Source organism: Thunnus maccoyii, chromosome 2 (assembly GCF_910596095.1).
Source record: "Thunnus maccoyii chromosome 2, fThuMac1.1, whole genome shotgun sequence".
In the NCBI taxonomy this organism is placed as follows: domain Eukaryota; kingdom Metazoa; phylum Chordata; class Actinopteri; order Scombriformes; family Scombridae; genus Thunnus; species Thunnus maccoyii.
This window is the reverse complement of record NC_056534.1, coordinates 2,488,269-2,499,658: the sequence shown is the minus strand read 5'-3', so window position 1 is coordinate 2,499,658 and position 11,390 is coordinate 2,488,269. Positions and strand designations below refer to the sequence as shown.

Genomic DNA, 11,390 nt, shown 5'->3' with positions numbered 1-11,390 from the left:
AAGTACTTTATTGTAATTTAAGTACAGTACTTGAGTAAATGTAGTTAGTTACTTTCCATCTCTGAATATTAGTTTCTTGATGTGAAAAACTCGTATTTGTGGTCAGAGACGGCTCCTGTATCCTCAGTGCGCGTTTTCTTATGTTTGTCCCTCTTCGCTTGCCTTAGCAGCAAAGGGGCGGGCAGAGAGTTAGGTCACGGAAGCGTGGCATGCCGGGAAAACACGTGTAGCAGGAGACCGGAGAGATATCGGTAAAGATTTAAGCTTAACATTTTTAAAATGTTTAAAACTGATTTTAGTGTGCTTTTTTAAGGACGTGCATGCGCAGTGTTGTGTTTGCTGTTGTCTGGTTTTCCCGCCGTTACTATATGTTTACTGTTTACATTTTGTTTACATGTGAGGCGACACAAACACTTTATAACAGTAACTTCAGGCTTAAAGGACGAGTTCACAATGTGTCTTAAAACAACAGTCAGGAGCTCAAATGAACATTAAAGCTGTTTTTCTTGCTGTAATCATTCCTCCTGTTCATACTGACCATTAGAAGATCCCTTCATAATGACCTTACAATGGAAGTGATGGGGGACAAAATCCACAGTCCTCCATCTGTGTAAAAAATATATTTAAAAGTTTATCTGAAGCTAATATGAAGCTTCAGCGTCCAAATGAGTCAAATCAAGTAGATATCTTTCAACGTTACAGTCTTTTTAGTGCCAAAGTTCCTCTTTTTGTTACTATACTTCCACCTGCAGCTCAACAGGGAAACACTGTCCGAGGAAACACAAAGAGGGAATTTGATGCTAAAAAGACTGTAAATGTGTCAGATATCCACTTGATATGACTAACTCAGACTGCTGAAGCCGAATAGAAGCTTCACATCTACTTTTAAACGTATTGAAAGCACATTTGAAGGATCTTTTCATATCCAGTATGAACAGGAGGAATGATTACAGCGAGGAAAACCTCTTTCACTGTTCATATGGACACCTGACTGCTGGTTTAAGACACACTTGAACATTCTTGAACTTGTCTTTTCAACTTTTCAGATTTACTTGGTCCTCAGGGGTGTTTAAAGCCAGATTGCTAGTTAAATCAGGTGTATTTGAGGAAATTCAAATTAATAAATAAGGTTAATAAGTCTTAACTAAATTACCATTGAAACTAATCTCTACAGTAACCTGGACTTGTTAAATGTTTAATATGTGCTGCTTTGTGGCCACAAACAATCACTTTTGTCTTTATGATGTCTGTGTTTCTGAGTCAGTTTTTGAACCAGGCTTGACTCAAGTTGCTCACATTAGCTTTATGTTGCTTTATGAAACAGATGGTTCAGTTTTTTAGGCTCATTATGAAACTCTCCTCTGAATCCAGATCCTAAAACTATTGATTTCCATTAATAATTACCGATTGATTTAATTTTTTTTTTTAATTGTCAAGAGACAAGTTGTGTGCTAAAACAGCCTAGCTGCTCACTTTCTTACTTATTTTTACTACAGTTGATAACATAATTGATAATTTTCTTGGTATAAAAAAAAAATCACCTGTCAGTTTGTCCAGTTGATGTTCATCTCATCGGCTCTATTATTGATGATGGATGTCAAACACCTTTGATTTCAGAAAATATTCAAGCAGAACTAATAGTAGTCAACACATGTTTAGTGTTACTTTAAACTCCATACTTGTTTACCAGTAAAAAAAACACAGTAATTACAGTGATGATAAATGATATTTCTTAGGCTTTCAAAAAAATCACAAAATTACAGACAAGTTTTGTGCCTTTGACACCAGTTTAAATTAGTAAAATGACCAATTCCTAAAAAGTTTGAAACATGTAGAATCTGCTGGAGGCTGACAGAAGTAAAGACATTAAAAACAATTCAGGTTATTTAGATGGTTTTCATTGAATTCCATGAAACTGTTTGGAATTAAGACACTTGTCACTGTTGTCTTTGTTGTCCACGTTAACCAATATCTTGTCTTGTTTTTCTGGCAGGTGACGCTGTGATTTTCGCCGCCATGTCGTCCAAAAAGAAGCAGGGCGCCGATGAGCGTTTCCTGCGTGTGCAGAAAGACCCTCGCTTCTGGGAAATGCCCGAGAGAGAACGCAAAATCAAGATCGACAAGCGTTTCCAGTCCATGTTTCACGACGAGCGCTTCAAGGTGAAATACACCGTCGACAAACGAGGCCGTCCCATCAACCACACCTCCACCGAGGACCTGAAGCGCTTCTACAAACTCTCCGACTCAGAGGAGGAGGAAGAAGAAGAGGAGGGGGATGTGAAGAGGAAGAAGGCGGAGGGCAAGAAGAAGAAGAAGAAAAAAGTGAAGGAGAGTCTGATGAAGGCTGATGCAGACGTGAAGAAAGGAAAAGCAGCGCAGAGCAGAGACGTTAAAGCTGAAGTGAAGCAGCCTGAACGAGGAGTCCGAGTCTTTGAAGAAGGTGAGAAGATGTTTTCATGTTCGCTGATACAGACGTGAAGAAATGATCACAGATCGACAGAATCCAAAGGGATCAATAAGAGATTGATTATTGACGTGGTTATTATTGGTTACAGTTTTGATCCAGAAGAAGGAAATGTCTCTATAAATGTTTAAATGTTTAAATTGGAGGGAGTTTAGTTTATGGACAGAAAAACTGTAATTATCGTTCAGTTCATGTGTGAATCTGATTCGGCCTCAATGAAACAGTTTATTACATTTTGATAATTGAATAAGACGTTTATCGGTTTCAGCTTCGTGAGGATTTGATGCTTTTCTTTGTTGTTTGTTTGTTTTTGGGATTTAGATTGTTGATCAGACAAACAAGACTTGTAAAGATGGATTATGGATGCACAATATTGGATTTTTTGCCGATATTCCCAATCTACAATATTGCTCAAAAAAGAGAGTAGAGCAGCAAAGATTAGTTGATTAATCGATTAGTTGCCAACTTTTACAATTTTTTTAAACGTCCAAATTCTTTGATTTCAGCTCATTAAATGTGAATATTTTCTGGTTTCTTTAGTCTTTATGACAGTAAACTGAATGTCTTTGTGTTGTGGACAAAACATTTTATGGACCAAACAACTAATCGATTAATCGATAATGAAAATAATCGTTACTTGCAGCCCTACTGCTGGGAGTTGTGAGTGAAGAATTTCTAGCCACATTTTTAAAAACCTATTAAATCTAATAGGAATACTAAACTCTGCATTTTAAGGTCTTGTAAACGCAGCTGTTCCTGTTTCAGTTGCACCTTTTGAAAAACACTGAGAACAGCTGCAGTAAAGTGTCGCTGTAATAGGAAATAAAACATTATGGAAACGACCAAACTGATCACATCGTTCCTCGTTCTTGCTGACAGACTTTTTCTTCTTCTTTTGCTCCGGCTGCAGTTATATCTTTATGATGTCAAGATGTGAATCTGAACCTTGTAGCCTCTCACTTCACTCTCTTTTTATTATTTTCCTCAGGGGAAGAAGATGAGGAAGAGGAGCAGCGTCCTGCAGAGGAAGATGACCTTGGAGACAGTGTCACAGAGGGGAGCGAGGAGGAAGATGAGGATGATGATGCAGAGGAGGAGAGCGACGCGGGGAGCGGATCGGACGAGGAGGAGGAGGAGGAGTCCGGTCTGGATTCAGGGGACGACAGCGACAGCGGGCCGGATCTGGCCAGGGGGAAGGGCAACATAGAGACCAGCTCAGACGAAGACGACGACGACGACGACGTGGACGCCATCCTGCGGAGAGAGGAAGAGGAAATCGAACACGACTGGGGAGAGCTGTGCAAAGACGCTCCGCGGAGCGACGAGGTGAGCAGAGTCTCGGTCGTGTGACACGCTGAAGTAAAAAACGTAAAACCAGTGAAACTATGTTTGTTGTTTGTGTTTCAGGTTTCTGGCCGACTGGCCGTCTGCAACATGGACTGGGACCGGATGAAGGCCAAAGATCTGCTGGCTCTGCTCAACTCCTTCACACCTAAAGGAGGAGCTGTGCTGTCTGTCAAGGTAAAGCTGCTTCTAATCTGGAGATTACCGACACTTTTCAAACATGTTTTAATATGGTGGACAGGAGACTTTTGTCTGTGTGTAAGAGAGATAAACAGCAGTGCATGCTGGGTATTGTTGTCCAGATCTACCCGTCAGAGTTTGGGAAGGAGAGGTTGATGGTGGAGGAAACGCAGGGACCTCTGGAGCTGAAAGCGCTGCCTGACGACTCCGAGGACGACACAGAAGAAGAGAAGTAAAACACGTTTCCTGTTTCCTGTTTCCAACCTGTTTAGTTTAATCTGGTTTAATGAGACTCTGGTTGGTTTTCCTGCTAACATGCTAAACAGGACTTCATCACATCACTTATCTTTCTGCTGTGACAGATACAGCTGGATGTGATCTTCCTCTGGGTCTGATGTGTGTGTGTGCGTGTCCTCTCAGGGTTTACAGGGAGAAGATGCGTGACTACCAGTTCAAACGTCTGAAGTATTTCTACGCCGTGGTGGAGTGCGATTCGACCGACACGGCCGCCAAGATCTACGAGGAGTGTGACGGCTACGAGTACGAGAGCAGCTGCTCCGTTCTGGACCTCCGGTACGAGAAAAAAACAAACAAAACATGAAAACCATTAAAATCAGTCATTTAAAACTTCCAACACTCAAACACACAGTCAGAGAGAAGAAGAGCGTTTAATCTTTGTGTCAAAACTCAAACCTCCGTCGAACAGGTTTATCCCTGATGACGTCACGTTCGACGAGGAGCCCAAAGACGTGGCGACAGACGTGAACCTGACGGCCTACACGCCCAAACTCTTCACCTCAACCGCCGCCTCCACCTCGAAGGTAAGAAGACCGATGCTTCTTATCACATATCATTAAAGATGACGGTAAAAGTCAATATAAATAGAAACTAGAGCTGCTACTAATTATTATTATTAGCAGAAGCAGAAATGAGAGAAAAACAGTTAATCAATTAATAAAATTGTTGCAGATAATTGTCTGTCAATCAATTAATTGACTGATTGTTTTAGCTTCATGATGTAAAACTGTTTCTGTCTTAAAAACATTACAAACAGTAAAAGTGAGACACTTGTTTGAACCAATCAGGTGCAGCTAACGTGGGACGAGACAGATCACGATCGCGTCACCGCCCTGAACAGGAAGTTCGACAAGAAAGAGCTGCTGGACATGGACTTCAACGCCTACCTGGCCTCCTCCAGCGAAGAAGAAGAAGAGGAGGAGGAGGGTGAAGACAGAGGGTTTGTGTTCGGAGAGGAAGACGACACAGCGGAGGGTGAGACGATAAAACTTTACTTCAGTCACACATATTGTTTTAAACCTTTTGACGAGGTTTTTAATGTTTTAGTTGTTTCTGTAGCTGAACGGACGGACGAGCCCGTCGTAGAGGAGGAGGAGAAGAAGAAGAAGAAGAAGAAAAGTGAGGAGCAGATCTCCAAGTACAGACAGCTGCTGAAAGGCATCCAGGACAAAGAGAAGAAGATCCAGGAGGACAAAAGCATGGAGATGGAGATCACCTGGGTGCCAGGTAACGTCTCCGTGATCGCCTACGTCCACAAAACAGATCATATTTACACTGTAAAATGTTATTTATTATTTCATAACAAGAGATTCTCATCGAACACGAGTTTATGGAAATAACATGAGAATATCAGTCAATATATTGTTACAATAAGTTTCAGTCAAACTTTAATATCAGATCAATAATTGAATTGTTTTGAACCAGGACCTTCAGTATTTGGTTTAAGCAGCTGAAGGTTGTTTCAGTCTGTCAGACACGTACGGTGGCCCTGAAGTGCTGCACATCACAACGACAAATGACAAAACACAAAGCTTGTTGCTGATTGGACGGACGCGCTGTCTTGTCTTTTTAACAGGAAGGAGGCGCTGTCCGCCTTCATTTGGGGTCTGTGTAGTCTCCGCCCAAAGCTGTTCAACTTGATTCATAACAGGATAAACAATCAATGTATTACTTTGTTTTTCTGTTTTTCGTGTGACGTAAAAAAAACCCCAAAAAACTCCACATGCTTTCATATAGATAGATAGATAGATGGATGGATAGATGGATGGATGGATGGATAGATAGGACAGCGTCTCCTTCCTGTTAAAAAGACAGACAGTGCATCCGTCCAATCAGCAACAAGCTCTGTTGACAGCAGACCTTTTCCAGTAGAAGTTAATGTTGTTGTGTTTTCTGCTTTTCCGGTTATGTTTTGTTATTTGTCATTGTGATTTGTACTTCAGGGCCACCGTAGACACATTTTAAATCATCATTACATTTTTTTTTTGCTGCAATATAAATATTAATATCCGACTCTGTATCAGCAGATAACAAATATTTAAGGACTCAGATCAAGATTATGACATCATGTCGGCACAATTATTGAAAGGTTTCACACTATAAACATCCTGATACATACAAACAATGTAATGATCTATAAAAAAAATACAATTAACAGTTCCTGTAAGTTTGTCACCAAACAACAGCAGAAGTTCCTGTTTTTTAATGGTTTACTTTGTTTTTAGCGACAGTTAGCAGCTGGAGAATAAAATACCTGAACAGCTACTGGATGGTTTGACATGAATCCTTCTGACTTTTCCTCCAGCGTGATTTGAACATTTATGGTTTTGAGTGAAATATCTCAACAACTGTCGGATGGATTCAAGTGATATTTTATATTTATTTTATTTATTTGTTCCCCTCAGGATGAAGGATGTTTATTTGTAAATCCTCACAGAGCTGCCAGACAAAGTCTTCATCTCGTTGTTTTATCAAATAAGTCTCGTCCACGGTGACCTCTTTGACCTCTGTGGGTTTTTACAGGCTCTATAAGGCTCTGCCAGGTATTGTGAGGTATTGCGAGCCGCAGTCAGCTGACTGTGTATTTTTATGTGCGTGCAGGACTGAAGGAGACGACGGAGCAGCTGGTGAAGAAGAAGATGGAGGGGAAGGACAAGCTGACGCCCTGGGAGGAGTTCCTGGAGAAGAAGAAAGACAAGAAGAAGAAGAAGAAAACTCAGAAAAAACAGGTGAGTCTGCAGACAAGAAGCAGCATCACAGACACCCAATTAATAATTAACAAGTGTGTTTGAACACTGAACAATATTGATTTCAGATGATCCGTAGACAGAAATATTAATCAGACATCAGAAACACTTTATATGATATATTATATATTATATATGATATATTTTGTCTTGAATCAGGGAGCTGACGAGGAAGAGCTCAGCGATGACGAGCTTCCTCCAGACGTCGACCTCAGTGACCCGTTCTTCGCTGAGGAGCTCGGTGCTACAGGTGATCAATACTTTCAGTTTATCAATCAATCAATCAGACAGTCAGTCACAGCGGTGTTGTTGTCTTTGTGTTGGATGGCAGCGTCGGTCCAAACTGAAAGATCAACAACTATCGGATACATTTTAATGACGTTATTCACAAATATTGATTCAAACATTCAGAACATGATCAAAAAAGAGAAAAAAAAACAGGATGCAAGTACTAACAGACGTCTTTTTGTGTTTCCCTGAATGTTTATAACAGCTGAACAGAGTAAAGTTAGTGTGACTCACAGATCACATGTAGATTATTTATTATCTTATATAAAAATATACTGTTTATAATATAAATAATCTCAAACATATTGGTTGAATCTAACATGCAGATTTGGTCTCTTTGGAAAGTTCACTCTGAACGTTTGGTGACAGTTTGTGTAACAAAATAATCTCAGCTCAATAGTCCACTTACTTAAGATTATTATGAGATGCAGGTGAAAGTTTCCTTAAACTTAAGTAAGAGGACCTTTGAGTTCAGGTTGTTTAGTTATGTAGTGTGTTGATCATAAAGGTTCAGTATCGTGTTTGCTGATGTGTCTGCAGACCTGAAGAAGAAACCAAAGGGGAAGAAGAAGAAGCTGGAGGAGGAAGAGGAGCGGACACCTGAGGAGGAAGAGGAGCTGGAGAGACAAAAGGTCAGAGGTCAAACCCAGCTGAGCTCATCACCGAAAAAAATCAACAAACTCAAGTTGAGCTCCAGCTACATGTTAACATCTAAACCTGTGTGTGTGTGTGTGCGTGTGTGCGTGCGTGTGTGCGTGCGTGCGTGTGTGTGTGTGCAGGCTGAGATGGCTCTGCTGATGGAGGACGACGCAGACGACGTCAAACACAAACACTTCAACTACGACAAGATCGTAGAGCAGCAGAACCTGAGCAAGAAGAAGAAGAAGAAGCTGCTGAAGAAAGGCGAAGAGCCGCAGAACGACGACTTCCAGGTGAAACTTTCAGTCTGATTTTAACTGAAAACACAAAGTTTCATTTGTGAAACTGTTCAGGTTTGGACCATTTGATCAGTATGCAAATATAAAAAAACAAACATTATTAGGTGAAGTTCATCATCCATTGGCTAAAACTAGAAGATCCACTAATTTAAAAGGTAGAGTTTCAAACATGGAGAGACGAGGAAACTCATACAGATAAACTAAACTAAACTAAAAGGGAAATTATTTATTATTTATTTATTAGGGACCGAGCCCAAAAGGCAGAAGACTACTGTAAAATAGTAGTCCTATTGTTTTTCATGTGTTTGTTTGTTTCTTTATTATTACGCCACTTAAACCCTTAATTTGACCCCCTAAACATGCACAAACTCACCTAATTTGGCACACACATCAGGTCTGGTGAAAAATTTGATAAAATGTAAAAATTAACCCCTAAAGTGCCAAAATGTGCTCTCTAGCGCCACCTATGTAACTAAAATGGCTCATAGGATTTTTCTAAAATTAAAAGTGTCAGAAAAACAAAAACAGGATTTTTAAGCCTCTTTTCACTTTTATTCAGATACAAATTCAAATACTGGACTCTCTGCACATCCCTAGTCTCTGTTCCATCAGACGACTGAAAAACACGTCTGAAACACTTCGACTAAGACGAACATGATGTCAGATTCAGTCTGATTATGAGACCGACAGTTATAAACGGCAGAACTGTTAATCGATGATGTTTACAGACATCATCAATGATCTCAAATTGACAAAAATCTAACCTGCAGGTTTGTTTTCATGGATATGATGAAAGTTGTGACTCCTTGGATGGAAGGAAGTTTAAGACGAATGAAAATGTGCATAATTTATGATTAAATTTGGGTAAAACATGCAAAACAAGTGTTTTTTTTTATTTTATTTTGATCCTATCTTCTCGTGTCTCCAGGTGGATGTTAAAGACCCTCGTTTCCAGGCCATGTTCACCTCTCACCTGTTCAACCTGGACCCGTCTCACCCGAGCTACAAGAAGACCAAAGCCACGCAGAGCATCGAGGCCGAGAAGCAGCGACGGCGAGAGGACGAGCATCGCCGCATGGAGGACGCCGTCAGCGCTCCGAAGGCCGCCGCCGCACCCACACAGGTTGCGGAGGACGCCGCGGGTAAACGGCAAAAAGACTCTGACGCTCCGCCGCCGCCTGCGGACGCCTCGGCGAAGAAAGCGATGGACCCCGGACTGTCTCTGCTCGTCAAGTCCATCAAAAGCAAAACGGAGCAGTTTCAGGCTCGGAAGAAACAGAAGCTCATGTAGGTTCAACTCAACGGACACAAACTGCTTCTTTCTAAACTCAGACTCGGTGTTGACGGTCGTTGGTCGAACTCGTCAACATTTATGTCGGACTGCAGTGCTTCTTTCTTTCTTTCTTTTTTTTTTATGTGCCGGTTTGTACAGAAAAAATCCAACAACATGATGATAAAAACAATCAGATCACGTTGAAATGTTTTATTTATTTTATTTACTGGTTCAACATAGAAATCAGTGTCAAAGAATCACAGTTTAGTTAAACAAAGATCTGCAGTTATTTAAAGGATAATTCCAGTTTATTATAACTTGTCTTATTTGTGTAGTTTGAACATGATGACAAGTTTTATTAAAGCAGAATTATCCTTTTTAAAAGTCACAGTTGTTTTTAATGATGACAGCAATTAAAAAAAAAAAATACAAATTTTTCAAACAACATTCAGGTCATAAATTGGTCCTTTTCCTGATGGATCTTCACTGAATTACAAAAATCTGATCTTGACTCATAAACACCTGATTAATGCAGATCAATATCACTGAGTATTGATCAGCTACATTGAGTCAAAGGCACTTAATCACCTGATATCTGAACTGTGTCGTCTATACAGTTATTAACACCTACAGAGCAGCAGCTTAGTGACTCATTTAATTTACATGAATTAATAACGGACTCAACGGTGTTTGTGTGTGTGTTTGTGTGTGTGTGTGTATGTATGTTTGTGTGTATGAGGGGGAAAACTCGTACTGAGGAAAGCTAATGTTCTCCAAAATGCTGTAAAACATGAAACAAACTAAGGAGCCACTTATTTTCCTTCACAGGTTGAAGTTTTGTACCCTGTGTCTCTCTGGATTAATGAGCACAAAGTATTTACGAAACCCTTCGTCTTGCAAAGCTAATTATTATGTTATTAAATTCAAAATGCACCTTAATGCCTGACTATAAGACTACGAGACAACTCCAGTGTCTGCGCGATGCAGCGTCCGGGTGCTGAACATGTTATTAACTAATGAATAACAATATGTTATTTATGCCATTTGTTAAATCAGAATCATAGAAGATAAAAATCTCAATTCTCACAGTCTTGCAACCCAAACAAAATGCTTCCTTAAAAATATTCTTTTACTTAAAGGAACAAGTCCAACGCTTCTATTTCCAATTAGATTCTGTGTCTCAGGCTTTTACCAACAAACGTGCTGAACGTGTTTCCTTCCTCACAAAACTTTTGCAAAAGCAGATTTTTACACATATTTTGTAGCTTTCATTGAATTATTGTTTTCTTACTGATATAAAAACTGTCGACAGGAAGATGTTCTATTTAAAAACTCCACAGAGAAGCTTTACAGTGGGGCTGTAGTCTGCTGGTCGATTAGTTGGTCGATATGCTCTCGTTCGACTAAATTCTCATTGGTCGAATAATCTCCGTGTTATTTTCATAAGGAGAAAAGTGCTACATCAACAGCTTTCCAGGATTGATCCATTATTTCCTGCGGCGGGAGGGACAGACTAACAAATTACCTGTGAAAACAACGGGGGTGTATTCAAAACACCCCCGTTGTTTTCACAACTTTGAACTCGCCCAACCTAACGGAGACTGCTGGGTCTAACTGTACTCAACGTTTACTGAACGTTTACTGAATCTGTGTTTCTCCATCTTAACACAAAGAGAACTCCCGCCAGGACAAAAAATATTTATTATTTGATATCCGAATGAATATCCATTCATTTGAAAATCGACAGCGTTTGGGAGTCTCTGTGCAGCGCTGTTCACGTACGTGAGTCAACCTCTGTCGTTGCCTGGGAAACCACTGGTCGCGCGGCTCCGTTAAGGAGTATGTTTGCGTAGCGAGCG

At 40.2% G+C, this 11,390-nt stretch overlaps 1 protein-coding gene across 2 annotated transcripts; it reads left to right on the top strand.

Moving 5' to 3' along the window:
- Positions 1-168: 168 nt before the first annotated feature.
- esf1 (ESF1, nucleolar pre-rRNA processing protein, homolog (S. cerevisiae)) lies at positions 169-9,721 on the top strand. 2 transcript variants are annotated; one of them, XM_042398470.1, is made up of 14 exons: positions 169-251; positions 1,994-2,440; positions 3,453-3,790; positions 3,872-3,985; positions 4,111-4,220; positions 4,409-4,561; positions 4,695-4,809; positions 5,074-5,260; positions 5,345-5,512; positions 6,887-7,014; positions 7,192-7,282; positions 7,861-7,952; positions 8,100-8,252; positions 9,187-9,721. In XM_042398470.1, the coding sequence occupies exons 2-14, from the start codon at positions 2,017-2,019 to the stop codon at positions 9,547-9,549; spliced, it is 2,436 nt and encodes an 811-aa protein (XP_042254404.1). In that variant the 5' UTR covers positions 169-251; positions 1,994-2,016; the 3' UTR covers positions 9,550-9,721. The 2 variants fall into 2 exon arrangements, with proteins under 2 accessions (XP_042254404.1, XP_042254396.1); XM_042398462.1 differs by having other exon boundaries at positions 5,333-5,512.
- Positions 9,722-11,390: the final 1,669 nt, after the last annotated feature.